This window comes from Lycium barbarum, chromosome 9, assembly GCF_019175385.1.
Source record: "Lycium barbarum isolate Lr01 chromosome 9, ASM1917538v2, whole genome shotgun sequence".
NCBI lineage: Eukaryota > Viridiplantae > Streptophyta > Magnoliopsida > Solanales > Solanaceae > Lycium > Lycium barbarum.
Genome location: NC_083345.1, coordinates 575,485 through 595,573, shown reverse-complemented (window position 1 = coordinate 595,573; position 20,089 = coordinate 575,485). Strand labels below are relative to the sequence as shown.

Sequence of the window (20,089 nt, the reverse complement as noted above, 5' to 3'; positions counted from 1 at the left end):
AATGCCTATGTTGGTATGAGGTAGCACGTAGTTTGTAGAATAATCAAAGTACAGGCAAGTTGAAGTTGGTTCATACTCTCCTATTATACAAATAAAAAATACGGAAAAGGGTCAGATTTGCCCCCGTACTCTTACAAATAAGCTATAGTTACCCTTCATTATACTTGTTTGATATATTTGCCTTTGACATCCAACTTTAGGGCTATATTTGCCCCTGTACTTCATTTTCAGGCCATATTTACCCTCCGTCCGTTAAACTCCTTGCCCATCAATAATTTTTGAAGGTTTCTTTTCTCTTTCTTCTACTCCCCTCTGCATCATTCAATTCTGTCAAGATTCATTTGGGCTTTTGTTCTTCTTTCTTTCCTCTGATCATGGAATATCGTACTTTAAAGTTTAAACCCTTTTCTAGCAATTAAGTGTGACTAAAGCATTATATTAGGGGTGGCAACTGGGGCAGGGCACACTCTTAGTGGGGCGGGCAGGGAAAAATTTAAATAGGGTGGTGTGGGGAAGGGCAGGGCAGGGCAAAATAATATTTTTTGAAAACTTTTAATGGGTTAGGGCAGGGCAGGGCAAGGTCCGGGTTTAAAAGTGGGTCAGGTAAAAACAGGTGACCCGCGTATTTTATTCACCTCAATTCCCACTTCGATATATGAGTTTGTTCCTTTTCTTTTTTTTTTTTTCTTTCGTTTGTAGTAATTTAATAATTTCCAAAAGTTGGTGAAATGATGAGAAATGAGACTCATATACTCACTGATATTTTGAGAATGCTGATTGACAGAAGCATGAATACTAATGATTGATTGACAGAAGCATGAAGTTGGGTACAATCATAATCCATCAAGCAAATCCCCGATTATTTTAGTAATAGCTAAATGTCTATGGGTTTAGTTATAATCCATCAAGCAAATCCCCGATTATTTTAGTAGAAGCATGAATACTATCATAATTTTTTGTTGTCATCCTTTTCTCATTATTCAAATATCAAACGAGAGTAAGGAAACAGAGTTACTAAATAGCTGCACATTGCATTAAAATTGTACTAAATAATTAAACGAATAGCAATTTGTAGGAAAAAATAGTATTTATAAAGTCAAAAAATGTAGGCCAAGTTGGAAAAATAGTATTTACAAAGTCAATAAATTGCATTGAAGAAAAGCAATTGCAGTACTAGTATTAAAAAATATATCAAAAGAAGTTAAAAAAAAAATTACATGCTACAAAGTGGAAATAAAGAGGAGAAAGGGTAGATAACATAAATGGGGCGGGTTAGGGCGGTGCTTAGCGGGGCAGGACAATTTTTTTGAAAAAGCTAAATGGGGCAGGCAGGACGGGTCAAAACCTTAATAGGGCGAGGCTTGCCCCGCCCTATTGTCATTCCTAATTATATTTAACCAGGATTAAGGAATAAAATTTGTCATTCTTCCTTGTTTTCCGGTAAATGACTTAGGTTACTACTTGAAAAGTCTAAAGGATTTCATCTTGATTAATATGTCAAAAAAAATCGTTTTGACGGAGACTAATCGCATTGAATAAATAGTCCAAATCTCTGAGGATCAGCTAGTGCATTCTAATTTAACCTTCACTAAACAACAACAACCCAGTGTAATTTAACCTTCATTGTGCCTGTTAAATATATGTGAATAAAAAATTCAAAACGTTATTCTTCTACAATAATTTAACTTTTTTTTATATTTCAAAATTATTATTCCAAATGATACTTTCTACTAGGGCTGTTCACGGTTTTGGTTAAAACCAAAAATTTAATCAAACCGAATAAAAAAATCGACATTTGGTTTGATTTGGTTTTAAATTTTAAAAACCAATAATATTTGGTTTGGTTATTGTTCTATTAAAAAATAACCAAATAAATAACCGAACTAAACCGATAAATTATGTACATAAATTTTATAATTATTTATATGCATAATATTAGTTTTTCTTAAATAATTATAAATATTTTATACCCTTTAATCATTAATTTGATTTTTGGTTTACTTATTTCACATGATTGCTTAAGGCTCGTATTTTTAAGAATATGTCCAAGCCCATGTCTTTAAGTCTTTTAACTCTTTAAGAGCCTGTTTGGATGGGCTTAAAAAAAACAGCTTATAAGCTGGAAATAAGCCAGCTTATAAGCCAAAAGATAAGTTGGGTAGCCCAATTTTTTTTTTTTTTTTGGCTTATAAGCTGTTTTCAGCTTATAAGCTACTTTAGATAAGCTAAGCTAAATGGGCCCAATTATTTTTTTGGGCTTATTTTAAGCACAAAACGGCTTTAAGCTGACCAGCCAAACACTCAAAAAAGCTGAAAATAGCTTATAAGCAACTTATAAGTCAATCCAAACGGGCTCTAAGTGTTAAGTGTAAATCTACTGACAGAAGCTCACGTTAGAGTCTAATGTCTTTAACTTAAATTTTTAGCCTTTCTTTATTAGTCATTTGATTTTAGGTTGTTTCTTCTTCTTTTTTTTTTGAATTTATACCTTTATTTTTTCTTGTCTGAATGAGTCCTAAACTTCTAATATTTTTCTTACGAAAAGGACAGAGGTTGTAGATTTGGAGGTTCCTATAGAAAAACTTCAGTAACATCAGCATTTGCTGCAACTCAAGCACATGGTAATGCCCTAATACTTCTTCCGTGGGTAATCCTCCTAAAAAGCAGAAAAGAACAACTCCTGGTAGTCGAGACCCTTGCCTTGGGGATAATGATAGAAAAACATCTGAAGTTTGGGATCATTACACAAAGTTTTTATAATAAAATGAGAAAATTGAGGGCAAAATGCAAGTACTGCCCCAAAGTTTGGGATCATTACACAAAAATTTTTTATTTCATATATTTTCATTTTAATTTTAGGTAGTCTTTATATTTAATTAATATGTATGTTTGTAACAACAACTAAAAACTCCTATGCTCCACTTTATTTCCAGATACGTGTATTAAGATGACAAAAATGGTGCAGCCACTACTAAGTTAGTTTTTAGCTCTATATGTAATAGTTTAGCAACTTTGGGTAACTTGAGTAATACACTATCACTAACAATGAAAATGTTTCTATGATGTATGTTCCACCTTAAACTATAAATAAAAGTTATCGTTTGAATAAAAAAAAAAAAAAAAAAAAAGACAAGTCTTTTTCAACTTTTTAATGTTTTACTGATAAGCTGCTAGTCATAAACCGAAAAATAAAATAAAACCGACAATAACCAAACCGGTGGTTATTATTTTATTTGGTTTGGTTATGGTTTTAGAGATTTAAAAACCGACTAAATTGGTTTGGTTGTGATTTTAATCAATAACCGACCCAAACCAAACCATGAACACCCATACTCCTTACAAAATGGGGAGATTCGAGCTCTCTCATAGGTACTGTATTTTTTGTTAAGAGCGTTTAAATTTAATATTTACGTAACTTATATATATTGAAAAAATCGATGAAGGATGTTACGTTTAACTGACATCCCTTCTCCTGTTGCAGCTTCACTCTGATGCATGTTCATTTTAATTACGGAAAAGGCTCAAATATGCCATCGAACTATCGGAAATGGCTCAGTTATGCCACTCGTCAATAGTTTGGCTCAGTTATGCCATCGAACTATCAGAAATGGCTCATTTATGCCACTCATCAATAGTTTGGCTCATTTATGCCATCACCGTTACCAAAATTACTCATCCATGCCATTTTTCATTAACGCTGGTTTTACAGTACCAGATATGATATGATATGATATGATATGATATGATATGATATGATATGATATGATATGATATGATATGATATGTTACCTCCAACTAGATGGTTGTGGGTGGATTGAGTGTATGGGTCAGATTTTTTTTATTGATTCGGGATTTAAAATTGGGCTGATTTAATTAAACGACATAGACCTCTAATTGGAGGTCACGTGTCATATCTGGTATAATAAAACCGACGTTAATGAAAATGATGGATGAGTCATTTTGGTAATGGTGATGTCATAAATGAGTCAAACTATTGATGAGTGGCATAAATGAGTCATTTCTAATAGTCTAATAGCATAAATGAGTCAAACTACTGATGAGTGACATAAACGTACATATATTTCTTTTCTTTTTGTCTTTTGTTTGATAGAACTAAGCATATATTTTTTTTTTTTTTGGCAGAGTATTGATGCCACCAATGACAAGGAACAGATCATGTAATAACACTCCACAGCCACATGCAATTGAATATTATGCTCAAAGAGCCACTAAAGGGGGTTTTCTCATTTCTGAATCAGCTAGTGCCTCTGATATCTTCAAAGGGTAAAAGAGTTTTCTAATTGTGTGCCGCAGTGGAACCTCTCTATAACGATTTTGTCTGTCCATATATTTTTGTTATAGTAAAATGCTATTATAACACATAACATCAACAAACGGACTTCTAATGGCATCTAATTACGGAAATCAACTTATATAATTCTAAATTGCATATATATGGTTCGACCTATGTTGCTTGGACTCTCCAAAAATGTAGCCACATCCGTTGGGCTATCCAAAAATGCAACTTATAATAGTTAACAGCTTCTGGCTACTCTTTGCATATGCCTTATCCTTGAGTCGCAACCTATAAATGCATTTTGCGTATATTTTTGGTGTTCTATCGAAAACAACACATCACTGGAATTGTTACGCCAACTGTGCATATTTTCCATTTTTTATCAATAATTCATATAGTTGACCTTAAACTAGTTAGAATTGAGCTTGTTTTTTTCTGGCCTAGGATTGAGATTTAATTAAGTTGTTATGTTTAAAGGTCCCCAAATATGCCTGGAATTTGGACAGAACATCAAAAAGAGGCTTGGAAACCCATTGTTGACTCGGTTCATAGCAAAGGTGGTATCTTTTCTTAACATGGAATCAAGTCAGAAATATCCTTCATATTGTTACCTAATGTTTGTCCAATAACCGCTCGTGGCCGGGGGGTTAAGAAGGAACATATTTGGTTGAGGCGAATTCAAGATTTAAAATTTATGTTTTCTTACAATGATAACCTCAAATTAGGGGCGGATGCAACTTCAAAGTACTGATTTCATCATTATTCATCTTTATTAGTGAGCGCTTCCCCCCCCCCCCCCCCCTCCCCCCACCCCCACCACCACTCTTGTGGAATTCTCTAGCATTATTTTTAGTGTCAATATGAATATCGTACGCGAAGGTAAAACAAAAAAAAAACAAAAAAGATTATTCCAGGAAATTTGACTTTCTGTAACGTGTAATGCTTTAGAGAACCAAAAGTAATTTTTTATTTCGACTTTAAGTCATCATAGTTCTCTAAAGTAATTTTTTTATTTCGACTTTTAAGTTATCATATAATAAGTATTAATAATAACTCAAGTAAGGAACTTATTATCAATTCATTAAACCACGAAAAGGAAAAAAAAACCAGTTGCGTAAGAACTGGTAAAAGGCACTCAATTCAAGCTTTTTTTAATATTCAAAATATCATGTGAACTATTCCGCAAAGTAATGAATTACAGCTTGTCATAAAATTATTATTTTCCAAGTTGTAGAACAAATGATACAAAATTTTATTTAGGATATCGTTAAAGAACAGCATCATGTTACTTGCCCCTTGAAGTTAGCATATTAGAAAATAGAATACACATTAAAAAAATTGGCATTGCTAGTCTATAAATTTGAATACTTGCAACTTTTATGAAGCAAACAAGAAAAGAAAATCAATTTGAGAGGTTAGAGAATATGGCAGCAAACTCCACACCAATTCCTCTCCTCACTCCTTACAAAATGGGGAGATTCGAGCTCTCTCATAGGTGCTGTATTTTTTGTTAAGAGCGTTTAAATTTAATATTTACGTAACTTATATATATTGAAAAAAATCGATGAAGGTTGTTACGTTTAACTGACCTCCCTTCTCCTTCTGCAGCTTCACTCTGATGCATGTTTATTTTAATTACGAAAAAGGCTCAAATATGCCATCGAACTATCGGAAATGGCTCAGTTATGCCACTCGTCAATAGTTTGGCTCAATTATGCCATTGAACTATCAGAAATGACTCATTTATGCCACTCATCAATAGTTTGGCTCATTTATGCCATCACCGTTACCAAAATTACTCATCCATGCCATTTTTCATTAACGCTGGTTTTACAATATGATATGATATGATATGATATGATATGATACGTTACCTCCAACTAGATGGTTGTGGGTGGATTGGGTGTATGGGTCGGATTTTTTTTATTAATTTGGATTTAAAATTGGACTGATTTAATTAAACGATGTAGACCTCTAATTGGAGGTCACGTGTCATATCTGGTATAATAAAACCGACGTTAATGAAAATGATGGATGAGTCATTTTGGTAATGGCAATGTCATAAATGATCCAAACTATTGATGAGTGACATAAATGAGTCATTTCTAATAGTTTAATAGCATAAATGAGTCAAACTATTGATGAGTGACATAAACGTACATATATTTCTTTTCTTTTTGTCTTTTGTTTGATAGAACTAAACATATATATTTTTTTTTTTGGCAGAGTAGTGATGCCACCAATGACAAGGAACAGATCATATAATAACACTCCACAGCCACATGCTATTGAATATTACGCTCAAAGAGCCACTAAGGGGGGTTTTCTCATTTCTGAATCAGCTAGTGCCTCTGATATCTCCAAAGGGTAAAAGAGTTTTCTAATTGTGTGCCGCAGTGGAACCTCTCTATAACGATTTTGTCTGTCCATATATTTTTGTTATAGTAAAATGCTATTATAACACATAACATCAACAAACGGAACTTCTAATCGCATCTAATTGCGGAAAGCAACATATAAAATTCTAAATTGCATATATATAGTTTGACCTATGTTGCTCGGACTCTTCAAAAATGTAACCGCATCCGTGTTGGGCTCTCCAAAAATGCGACTTATAATAGTTAACAGCTTCTGGCTACTCTTTGCATATGCCTTATCCTTGAGTCGCAACCTATAAATGCATTTTGCGTATATTTTTGGTGTTCTATCGAAAACAACACATCACTGGAATTGTTACGCCAACTGTGCATATTTTCAATTTTTTATCAATAATTCATATAGTTGACCTTAACTAGTTAGAATTGAGCTTCTTTTTTTTTCTGGCTTAGGATTGAGATTTAATTAAGTTGTTATGTTTAAAGGTCCCCAAATATGCCTGGAATTTGGACAGAACATCAAAAAGAGGCTTGGAAATCCATTGTTGACTCAGTTCATAGCAAAGGTGGTATATTTTTTTGCCAGATTTGGCATCCAGGGAAGCTATCCGACTCAAGACTAAACAATTTCCTTTTCGGTTGGGCTCCTGTTGCAGGTAATATATAAGCACATAATACATTTTCTTAACATGGAATCCAGTCAGACATATCCTTCATATTGTTACCTAATGTTTGTCCAATAACAGCTCGTGGCCGGGGGGTTAAGAAGGAACATATTTGGTTGAGGCGAATTGAAGATTTGAAATTTATGTTTTCTTACAACGATAACCTCAAATTAGGGGCGGATGCAACTTCAAAGTACTGGTTTCATCTTAGATGAACCCAGTACTTTCTATGCAGAGTATAAATTTGTGTGTAAAAATTCACTGAAATTGCAATAAATAATTGATATGAACTCATTTCAAATGCTAAGAAACTTAACCATAGAACTTAAATTTTGGACCTCAAGATACATTATATTTTCTTAACATAAAATATAGTGGAGTCGAACAAAAATATCTCTGGTATCGAGTTACCTAATGTTGGAACCTTCATTTTATGTTATACACGCTTCAACTGTCCCGACCTAATCATGCTGGGGAATGTATTATGTGATGTAGTCACCTTAATAATCGTGGAATAATTATTACGGAGTAACAGAAAAAAACAAATTAGTGAATGGTCTTGTACATGTGTGATGTCTTGCTTATTACTCAGGGTATCCAAATAATATTGTTATTTACTACTTACTATATATTTGTGCATAGTACCTGATGATGGTGAGTACGTGAAACCGACACCAAGGCAACTAAGCACTAATGAACTCTCTCTCATTGTCGATGATTTTACAACTGCAGCCCGCAATGCTATTGAAGCTGGTGAGTTTTCTATTTAACTATTAATTTATTAATAAAATATGGAAAATATGCTACTATTATAGTTTTAATTTGATGCTAAATTTCCCATAATCATAGAGACAGATTTAAAATGTAGTAACACTGGAACCTCAGTGATTCACCCAAAAATTGAGATTTATCTTGGCTATGACTTCTTTTTTTATTTACTACTATTAAGTTCTATACTCATACGACAAAAGAAAATTTACCCAATCGTTCATTTTTCCTGTTGACATTATAATCCTCCTTGAAGGTTTTGATGATGAAATAATCCCCTAACCCACTTATATTATTTGAATACAAAGTTTAAATGACCCTACAAAGATTATCTCATGTATTTTATTTACAGATCTCTTCCGTGATTTTTTTAATGATCTCCTGATTATGATTTTATAACTTAAATTAAATAACATCTATGATGAACTATAAAATCAAATCTTCCAGGATTCGACGGAGTCGAGATCAACTCAGCAAACAGCTACATAATTGAACAGTTCTTGAATGATCAAGTCAACAATAGGACTGATGAATATGGTGGAAGCATTGAGAATCGTTGTAGATTTGCTCTTGAGATTATAGGAGCAATTGTGAATGAAATTGGAGCAGATAGAGTTGGAATAAAACTCTCCGTCTTATCGGAAGTGTACGGTAAAAAAGACTCGAACCCAGAAGCTCTTGCGACTTATCTGGCAAGTCAACTCACTAAGCTCGGAGTTTTATATCTTCATGTGTTCGAGTCAAGGGACGAACCTCGTAATAATTGTCTTCAATTTATAAGAAGGGCATTTGAAGGGACACTTATTGCTTCTGGTGGCTATAATAAAAATGAGGGAGATGTGGCTATTGCTGAAAACTATGCAGATTTGGTCTCATTTGGACGTTTGTTTTTGGCCAATCCTGATTTGCCTAAACGTTTTGAGGTTAATGGGCCATTGAACAAACATGATAGGACCACTTTTTATAAGACTGATCCAATAGTGGGTTACACTGACTATCCATGTCTTGAAGTTGCTTAATTATTAGAGATACGTCGAATTTTTTACAGATATTTTCGTTGTAAATCTGACGATTTTCTACGAAAAGGCTGTTGAAACTGTTTTCGACGAGTACAATTTCAAAATTCTGCCAGAAATATGCGTGTTTCTAGCCGTGATTGTTTTCCAAATAAAAGGCAAACTTATTTTGTGTGATTTATTCAAGATTGTAGTTTACTTTTCTAGTTGTTTGGGTAAAATAAGTGGTGATGATTTTACTAACTTCTTGGATGTGGAGTAAAAGTCAAATTACGATGTAACTTATTTGATTCTGTAAGATAAATATTGAAGTAATGTGTGCTGATCATATTATCTATATTGCTTCCCATTATTATTATATACTCGAAATGGTGCTTCATACCTTGTTTTTTAGGAGAACAAATAAAATGAATGTCACCAAGAAAAAAACATTCCTTTTCTTGTTTTTCTACATCCATTTTCTAATTTTCAAATATATTATGTTTTCTAAATAAAAGAAAAGAATCACATCAAATAAAACCAAATTGAAACAAAAACACCAAATTAAAAAGAGCAAGACTAAATATTATTGCATATCTATCGTCTCCACTTCCATCTTCTCCATTGAAATCTCTTCTCATGCTATTGACAAATTAAAAGATGGAAAAGATTCAATGAAGAAGATAGAAAGTGAAGATGATTGATACACAACTTCTTGTATTTAGAATTTTCTGGCCCGACTAATCTATACTTCATGTTACACAAGATAACGAGCTTTCGCATTATAAAATACGCTTTAGCTGACAAACAAATGATTAAGAAAACGACGATGGGCGATCTTTATACTATCAAATTTCATCTATAATTTCATTTGGAAATTCATTTATGATTTGGAACAACGAGATTTGCATTGTATTCTAGATCCTACAATTACCATTTCTCATGAGAAATTATAGCATTTTTCTTCAATTTTCTTGTTATCTAATTTTTTTTAAGTAAATCATTGATGAAACATGGTGTCTTATCTGAGATGTCTTTAAAGTCTTGAAGATTCTTATTTTTATCAGTGCTAATTAAATGGGATGTCTAATGTAAATGGTAAGTGTTTAAATGAACTTACTAAATATCACTGTGTTTTTCTTTTATGTAAAAAGCTTGACTTAAGGATGTAATTGCAAATGTATAACCAAATATGGAAGTTAAATAATGAACTTCACTAGCTCATAACAGATGCTATAACACATAATATATCATGTATAGCCAAATATGGAAGTTAAATAACGAACGTCACTAGCTCATTAAAGAATTATTCATTATGGACATTTCATAGTGAAAAGAGCTAGCACTAATTTAGTAATTTTGATGTCAAACACCTTCTTAGAGAAAAGGCCATAAATAGTCTCTTATCTATGGGAGTAGGTCTAAAATGGTCTCTTAACTATACACTTACCGATTTTAGTTCTTTAACTATCCAAAAACTTATCAAATTTGGTCTCCGTCTATTTTTTTATACAAACAGCGTACAAACTCATAAACCTTCATGAGATTAATCATTAAACCATTCCTCAGACCTATATTTCTCTCCCTACTTCTTTTTCGTCAAGTTCCTCTTGTTAAAAAAAAAAAAAAAAAAAAAAAAACCGGACTTACATTCCTTATGTTCCATAGGAACTTGGAGTCAAACTCGGGTATGTTCCTTGGCATTGAAGGGCTTTACCACTAGACCACTGATATTTTTTGTTCATATATTTACATTGATTTAATTTATACTGTTTTTTCGCTCTAAAAACTGACGGACTCCGTCTCCATCGGTTTTTTATAAAAAAATTAAAAAATAAAAATAAAAAACTGACAGACTCCATCGGTTTATTTTAGAAAATAATATAACAAATAATTATATTTTTTCGCGCATTTTTGTGCAAAAAATAATCGACGCAGTCCGTCAGTTTTCTTAAAGAAAAAAAAGATTTAAAAAAATTATTGAAAAAACCGACAAAATCTGTCGGTCTTTCTGTTGGTTTTTTCCATCCGTTTTTTCCGTCGGTTTTTACCAGTTTTTTAGTAGTGTTTGAGAAGAATGGTTATAGAAATTTTGTGCCTGAGTTTGTCTTTTCGAATTTTAGAGACTCGAGAGCGACACTAGTGCCAAAATGCTCTTTAAAAAAAAAAAAAAAAACTTGAGGAAAAAGAAGCAGCGAGAGAGAAATATAGGTCTGAGGAATGGTTTAATGATTAATCTCATGAAGGTTTATGAGTTTGTACGCTGTTTGTATAAAAAAATAGACGGAGACCAAATTTGATAAGTTTTTGGATAGTTAAAGGACTAAAATCGGTAAGTGTATAGTTAAGGGACATTTTAGACCTACTCCCATAGATAAGGGACTATTTATGGCCTTTTCTCCACCTTCTTACTAGTATGTAATACTTGCAAAAAATAATTTATATGGGAGTTACTAATTTATTTATTTTTTTGTAATACTTAGTCCCGATAAAATAGTTAATCTCGAGTCACTTTATTTTTCCTTTTTTCTTATGACCAGACTAAAAAGTTGAGCCTGAAGGTTCACTTTATTTATTTATTTATTTATTTTTGATAACCAAGAATTTCCATAGGATCAATGTCACATGATTCAAAACTCGATGGATAATAAACCCTCATCTACTCAAATACGAGGCTTCTAGCTACGACAAGTTTGAACCCGTGACATGCGCCTAACCAACACATCGCAAGTTGCACCGTTACCGCTAGACGGAAGCCCTAGGGCCTTTGAATGTTAAAGTCAGAAAACAAAACATTGTACTATCTTTCAAGATAAAATTTTTTCTTATCACTAACTTCAGTATTCCTCTGACAGGTACTGCAATATGCTGCTCTTCTTTTCTCTTCTAGCAAACATTTCAAAGTACAAGAGAAGCAAAATGGTACATCAGAGAGGTTGTATATAACCACCAGAAACAAAGCTTACTCTCAGGGTGTAACTGTACATAGTATGCCCAGATCAAGATCTGATAACCATGTGCCTTGAACTAATTGGATGAATTTGTGCAAAATATTGGGGCTCAATGTGAATAAACTGCAGAACCCTTTTATCCTAAAGGGTTGAAGAACTACGCGAACGAGTCAAGATATTTACAGGAATGCCTTCGGTTGTATTCTAGCAAGCTTCCATATGTTCGATCCCAGATTCCAATGTAAAGAGACACATCGTCCGGACTCAGAGATACCCCTGCTATCTCACCGAAAAGATCAATTTCCTGACGTTTCTTGTAATCTGACTCAGTACTGTAAATGTGGACAAAATCTGCAGGTTCAGCCACTACCAGGAATTTTCCATCAGATGAGAAACGGATAGATCTAGCAGCACCGATGTTTCCCTTGAGAATGGCCGTAGATGAGGACAAGTTTCTCAAGTCCCAAATTCGACATGTCTTATCTTGATTCCCAGTGGCGAATGTACGTCCATCTGGATGCCATGCACAAGCAAAAGAGTAGTCTAAATGACCAACAATAGAAGCCACCGTCTGCTAACAGTAAACAAGCTCCCTTAGGTCAGATTTTGGAAGTTCAGCAAATGGAGAACTCATATGAAAGCCAAAATACGGAGAGACGTCTATCTTTGAAGGAAAAAGAAAATTTTGAAGCTCAGCACATTGCAAATATTTGCATTTTTTTAGAACACATTTTCCAAATAATCAACTCATCATAAGTGCAATAACCATATAGACCTAACATGCTTCGGAGTGGGCTTCCAAATTAACAGAACTGACATGATGCGTTTACATAATCAAAAAGTTGCACTTTATCTGACTTTGCTGTAGTTCCAGTACGAGTGAACCAGCTAAAAAGGAATTTTAAGATTTAATAGTATGTACATGTATTTGTTTCCTCTGGCATTTAACGATCAATAGTACTATCAGAATGATTCAATGGATCTAAAGAAGGTAATGACTAAAAATTTACAATACCTTTCCATTGCGGGAATCAACAAGTAAACCATCTAGATCATCCCCAACAACGGTAAAAAGCTTGCTATCTGGGCTCATCGAGGTGTACTGTGAAATAATAAATACATGAGCTCGTGAAGGATGCAGCTTTAAACAGAACTGAAATATCTGTGCATGTAGATAGGAAGAAATAATTTTTAATCCAGATGAAAATTGGAGAGAAGTTAAATATCTATTCAGACATATAATGAATATCCAAACCCCCCCACCCCCACCCCCACCCATATCCCCCTACTTACTACTTTTTTATCTTCACTAGGTGGGTTGACCACCTTTCCGGATCCACGAGTGGAAATATGTTATGCTTTTTCCATGACGACTGACTTTGAGCTTTGAGCAAATGAAAAAACTTCAATAGCCCATTAAAGCACGGCAAAAAAAATTTCAAGCTAAAAACAAGTTATGAAGTCAAAAGAGTAGTTAAACAAATGCAACAATGAGCAGCATATGAGGTGGAAAAGGGAAAACATGAAATTGAGCATAAAAGAGTATCTCAGGGGTATGTCAGAGCAAAAAGCAATCATGTTGGCAATCTAATATATAAGAAGTTGCACCATCGGAAACGGTGATTGTACTACTCATTGCAAGCCAAATCTCAAATATTCATCCCCCATAAATTAGTCAACAAATGAGAATGATGGGATTTATCCTCAAATGCTAGGCCTTCATCCAACTATCCCCTCTAATCTACCACCAAACTAAACCTGAATGTATAAATCCTTTGATCATTACTCAGATACTAAAAGCCCAATGTTGGGCTGTCACAACACAAGGTCTTAAATCACATAGTAAATAAGAAAGAACTTAAATAATCACTTGCAGCCTCAACTTATTCCAGAAAGTTTGTAGTGCATCTAAAGCCTCATACTAGAATTTCATTTAATTAAGAAAATGCCTTATACTAGAAATTCATGAAACTAATCTAGCTCACCAACAAAATAGATGGTGATGATGATGATGCAGAAGAGGAGGACAATAATATTTATACTTCACGGCCAACCAAAAACTACAAAAGTAACTAATGATCGGAAGTCAAAAAAGGCAAAGAAATGGGAAGAACAATAAGTTGGAGTAAAAGCACGTAAAAAACTGACATTGACTGGCCAAGGGAAGAGGAAGTGGTTCATTTGCTGAAATTTTTCCATGTCGTACTCTCTCACACCACAGTCATTGTTGGCTGCCATAAAACGAGGCCCACAACTGCACAATGTTTATACTTAACTTTCATCAGTTGAAGTTTCAAACTAAGCTCAGCAACTGATTATTATAACATTCATACTACGTACCTGACACTTTCGTATATCTCAATGGCATTTGTGATTGCATTATCCTCATAAGTGGTCCTTGCACAGAAGCTAACCCCTGGCTTGTCCAAACTCTGTAATATTTGAAGTAAAGTTAAGAAAATACCACAAGAATGTACATAGTAATCAGTAGGACTAATAGCCTTTGGCCAAGCTTCTAAAATCATCTTATTTTGAAAAGTGCTTTTCAAAAAGTACTTTTGGCGAAAACCAGTTTGTGTTTGGCTCTGATCAATTTGAAAAGCACTTTTGAGCAACAATTAGTGTTTGGCCAAGCTTTTAAAAAGTGTTTCTAATTGTATTTTCTCAAAAGTGCTTTTGGGAAGAAGCTACTTCTTCAGCTTCTCAAGAAAAACTTCTACTTTTACTAAAAAGCACTTTTTCTTCTCCTAAAAGCTTGACCAAACACCTCAACTTTGATAAACAAGCAATTTAAAAAAATTTAAAAAAAACACTTTTGGCCGCCTTGAAGAAGCTTGGCCAAACAGGCTATTAGCTGAAAGGACTTTTTGAAAATCTGTTTCCACCAACAAACCAGCTCTGTTTCACTAACCCAGCTAGTCTCAAATATTAGCAGTCATTAGGAGAAACAGGAAAGTATCCCAACTACCTTACAAATGAGTTCCCCTTGGAAGCCCCCAGCAACCACAAAACGGTTCTTCACTGCCATCGTGCTGATTTGGGTTTGTGTCAGACCCTCTAATAAACTTCCTGCATGTTTCTAGAGGCCCAAAGCAACACAAAGGAGTAGGTAAAAACGAAGCAGAAAGAGAAGATATAGTTATGCAAGCAAAGAGAAAAATGTTAAAAAGGAAAAAATCAGTAGGAACTACTTTCTGTGTTGCGGTGGGGAACGCTGGAGGATACTCTCATATGGACCCCACCAACAAAGCCATAAATCAGAGTACTGAAATATGCACACAAGAGTCAATTTTTCCCATGCTACATCATGCATAAGAGGATTATTATTACATTGTATCATTATTTTATTCTTCAACTATTGTTGTTTCTTTTACTTTGGTTATCTTCACTTTGCTGTCAATACTTTTCTTTTCTTCGACACTTTCATTATAGCTTTTTTTACTCTTGTATTTGTCAACCCTGTTTTGATAAACTCTTTCCTTGAGCCGAAGGTCTATCGGAAACAACCTCTCTACCTTACAAAGGTAGGGGTGAGGTCTGTGTACACCCCACTCTCTCCAGACCTCACTGGTGGGATCACACTGGGTATGTTGTAGTAGTTGTTGTACATCACGCATAAGAGGAGGGAAAAAGAAGTAAAAGCATAACAAAAATAAAGAAGGTTTTCAGTTACCTCTTTTGGTACTATATGTCCAGAGAAGTTGACAACTTCTGAGAGGTTGCGGGAAATTGAAGACCAATGCATAAGCGAATCGTTCGAAATCAAATACACGTCATGTTTTGAAGTTGCCCACACCAAGTTCCTTAGCTGCCAACAAGAGTCATAGGAAGTCATTGAAAGATCTCCACAAAGAAAATTGACCCCAAATTAATTTTTTTTATTTTTTTATTTTTTTATTTTTTTTAAAAGGGCCATTACTTAGGTGGGAAATACCACAGAAAAAGATCCAAACTTTGAAACTGTAAGTAAAAGATGCTAGCCGCCGAACCATCGCATATGGTATCTAACCACTTAGATGATAACAATTGACATGCATAGCGAAATAGAGATATAATTCATTTGGAAACCTAATTATTTTTTTTCAATCACTGGAGTAAACAAATAAACCACTTCTTTTTCATTTGAATATGAATGGGAAAACAAAAAATACTAAATAAGAAAACTGTGTCAGGCATAGAACATGAAAATTGTAAGAACGTGATCTTTCTCTTTAACTCCTTTTCTACTTCATGCCGATGAATTGTAAGAATATTTATCGTAGTAGATGCAGAGTAAATGCAGACCTGAAAATGGAGTATCGTAGGCTTCACCGATCTAGCATTGTAAAAGAATTCGTAGAAGTTGCCACCCTTCTCCACTTGTTTGCATTCCTGAAAATGTGTAAATGACCAGCAATGATGAGAATCTCACTAATTGGAAGCCCTTTAACTAAATAAATTGTATAAAAATTGCAGTGTCGGAGACCTTATCCACAGCCTCCCCTGACAAAGGGATGTTCTCATAATTTCTGTACTGTTCGAGCCTTGTCAATCTGTAGCTTTCCCTGGTTACGTTCAATCCCTCCCATGTGATACCTTGTATATCTTTTCCTTTTCTTGCTTGTGCAGCTGATGTATCAGTCACTTTTGTTGGCTAAGAAAACATCAGAAATAAAATATGTTCAAATCAGGGACCTTTGAATAACATAAGTATCAACAAGCAAGTCAAGTCTAACATATGCAAAAGCAATAATTAGCTGAACTATAAACAACCAATGAGGAACAAAGCAACATTCAATAGAGGCTAAAAGAGGGAATAAGTAAATCAAGTTATGTTTTACTAACCATATCATCGTCGTCAAGGTTTGTGTCCTCATTATCTAAGTCCCCCTCAAATTCATCCGATGAATCAGTCACCCCCTCCATGTAATCCGATTGATCAACCCGCATCCGCATGCCCTCCCACACCTTTCAACCCTGCATACAAGAAAGTCAAATAAAACCCAATGCACTGTTCCCTGATGAAACTTGTAGATTAAGGGTGTGTTTGGTATGGCGTTTCCAATTTTCCCCTGTTCAGTTGGTCAAAATTTTTGGAAAACATTTTCTCTAGGAAAAGAAGTTACTTAAAGATGAGGAAAATGACTTCTTTAGTAGAAGCAGGAAAAACAAATTCTATAAATGGAATTTCACATTAAATGTCTCCTCCGCACCCTCCAACACAACTCACGTCCACCCCCCATCACCCCCGTAGTGTTTGCCCTCCCAACATCTCCTACCCTAACCCAAAGAAACCCCAAAAAGAGACGAAAACTAGATAAACACCTAAAGCTAAACTGCTATTGAAGACTCTAATGCTGAGTGATCATCAATTTTACTATGAATACCTATCTCTCTGCCATACACAACCATTAATCAGAAAAAGTTTCCCAATCAAGAAAAGAAAGAACCTTCATTTTAGCTACCAAGAAACTCCTACAACTAAACGAGCATTGGAAGAACACAATGCTGTGACTATCATCAATTCCAAACTAACCTATTTTTTTATCATACACAGCAAAACCATAAAAATAATAAAAAATAAAAAATCTTCTTTGAATTAGCCAGAACAACTCCTAATACTAATTCACCAAAGAAAGCTATAATGCTGAGATTTTTGCTAATAACTCCACAAACCTAAGAAAAATATTCAATTCTACTTTTAATTACCTATCTTATTGTTCATACATAGCCAAACCCAAGAAAACTATTCCATTTACAAAATATAAAAAAAAAAAAAAAAAATCTTTCTTTGAATTACCCAAAACAAGTCCTAATATTAAACCACCATTGCAAGCTAAAAAACTGAGATTTTTGCTTATAATAAGTCCATAAACTCAAGAAAAATATTCAATTTTACATAGCAAAACCAAGAAAATTATTCGACAAAAGAAAATAAAAATTCTTTCTTTAAATTACCTAGAGAAACTCCTAATACTAAATCACCATAGAAAGCTATAATGCTTAGATTATTGGTAATAACACCATAAACCCAACAAAGAAAAGAAAAACTGGGAATTTGTGCATAAGAAGAATAGTTACAAGAACTAACCAGAAAATTGTCTCAAATATAACACCCAAATGTATAAAGATTGAATTTTTAAGCTTCTTGTTGTTAGGCGATGTGAATGTATAATAGGCTTGGTGAATTATTATTTTTTATTATTATAATATGTGTGGTTTTGTTGGTATGATGATGCTACCCATTTGTTGGGTTGGGTGTATATAATTGTTTGTAAGAGATGGTAGGGTACATATTAATTGTTCATGTTACTGAAAAATATATGTCCCAAATTACTTATTCATTTATAAAATTAAATAAAATTTATTAAATTTTTTTCATCTTACTTTTAATATTAATATTATTAAAAATAATTAATATTGATTAGAGTGTATTTATTGAAAAAATATGAGAATAATATAGTAAATACATTTTTTTTGATAAGTTAGTAAAATATGGGACGGAGGGAGCATGTGTTATGAAGAATGTGCGCTCAATTGCCATTAATAGGCTTTTTTCTTGACCCTTTTTATGAGAAAATGACAAAAAATGGTACGTTGTGTTTGCTAGTAAATTTATATGATTTTCTTAAGCACTTAATTATAGGTTCCGAGTTCAAGTTTTGAAAGTAAATTTTTTAATATGAAGCGCTCTTTTCATTAACAGGTCTTATCCAGCGTAAATTTGGATTAATTGAGTCTACGCGGAATGCATTCGAATTAATCAGGGTACAAGTGATAAAAGATAGTATTGATTCTTTAAATTTGTCAAAATTAGCACTTTTAATCTTCATCAAATATTTTTTGAACCCTAGGGATTAAATTTAACTTGAATTGAAAATAAAAGGATCCAAAAACTCAATGAAGTTTTCATGAAATCTATAAAGACTACATCAAACACTAGAAATATATCAAAAATAACATAAACTACACCTTCAAAATTTGCACTAGACATCATAAAATAAATCAAATGTGAGTTTCTGCAATTTTTAAAAAATATTCTCATTAAATCTAACAATCATTCTTTTTTGACACATTCAAATGACAAAATTGATTAGAGATATATTTTAATGACCATGCCATTTTCTCCCTTTCTTACTGGTCTTTTTCTTTTCGAATACTTTTTCACTTTCTGTTCCCTTTAATTTATTGCAAATACTGGACAAATCTATTAAAAGGGTATTTTGACCAAGAAATTCTTCAATGGAACAAGAAGATTTTTAAAAGATCACTTGCGAAATGTCTTCTATTTAACAAAAATGAACAAATAGACTTTTTAAGCAACACACCAACTTTGTCATTTTGTATATTTTTTTGGGTCAAAGGATAATATATAGTACATAATATATTAAATATTGTAGTATAAAGCTTGACTTTGTCCCTAAACAGTCTTTTTTCAAAAACTAAAGTTGCAAAAGGGGAAGGGACTTCATAAAGATTTGGTTTATGATCCCAAATGACTCGATCAACTCGAATTTAGAAATCTAAAAACAAGTTTTGCTCGATTACATATATATATATATATATATATATATACACACACAGAGAGACACACAAAGTGTAACTTTTTCTATATTTTCTAAATGTGTAAATCGGTAAAAAACTAACCACTCCAAAAAAAAAAAAAAAAAAAAAAGGACCTACAATAAAAGCGTTAACATGCATTTCTAAAACATATTCTCAATAACAGGTATTGCTTATGAAGACGTTTCTTTCCATTGAGCCTGTCTTTCGCAAAGTCGATATGCATGAATTTCTAGAGAACATAGGTCATTGGAGATAATTCCTTCCACGTGATTTTAAGTCTACCTCTTATTTTTAATATCGTCGCTCACCATAATTTCTTACCTACATAGATACTGGTGCATTCAAAAATCGATAAAACATGACCAAAAATGATGCTTTTATTTATCTATTGTCGATGTGTGCTACTTTAACTATTGGAACAAGTCTTCTAAATTTCCCCTTCAGAGACAAGTTAATAAGTATTTCTATTATGTCCAAATTAATTAGCCATGCT

At 33.3% G+C, this 20,089-nt stretch overlaps 2 protein-coding genes across 3 annotated transcripts; one reads left to right on the top strand and one right to left on the bottom strand.

The window, feature by feature from the left end:
* Positions 1–5,699: 5,699 nt before the first annotated feature.
* On the top strand, positions 5,700–9,410 carry LOC132610601 (12-oxophytodienoate reductase-like protein). The gene is made up of 5 exons (XM_060324917.1): positions 5,700–5,792; positions 6,524–6,664; positions 7,159–7,328; positions 7,980–8,090; positions 8,553–9,410. Exons 1-5 carry the CDS (start codon positions 5,722–5,724, stop codon positions 9,122–9,124), a joined length of 1,065 nt encoding a protein of 354 aa, XP_060180900.1. The 5' UTR covers positions 5,700–5,721; the 3' UTR covers positions 9,125–9,410.
* Positions 9,411–11,880: 2,470 nt separating this feature from the next.
* On the bottom strand, positions 11,881–18,279 carry LOC132609919 (uncharacterized WD repeat-containing protein C2A9.03-like). 2 transcript variants are annotated; one of them, XM_060324127.1, is made up of 10 exons: positions 18,122–18,279; positions 16,876–17,007; positions 16,517–16,684; positions 16,336–16,422; positions 15,725–15,859; positions 15,020–15,130; positions 14,392–14,483; positions 14,200–14,305; positions 13,067–13,153; positions 11,881–12,622 (listed from the first exon to the last, which is right to left on the bottom strand). In XM_060324127.1, exons 2-10 carry the CDS (start codon positions 16,984–16,986, stop codon positions 12,209–12,211), a joined length of 1,311 nt encoding a protein of 436 aa, XP_060180110.1. In that variant the 5' UTR covers positions 16,987–17,007; positions 18,122–18,279; the 3' UTR covers positions 11,881–12,208. The 2 variants fall into 2 exon arrangements, with proteins under 2 accessions (XP_060180110.1, XP_060180111.1); XM_060324128.1 differs by lacking the exon at positions 18,122–18,279 and adding an exon at positions 17,989–18,009.
* Between the last annotated feature and the right edge of the window lie 1,810 nt (positions 18,280–20,089).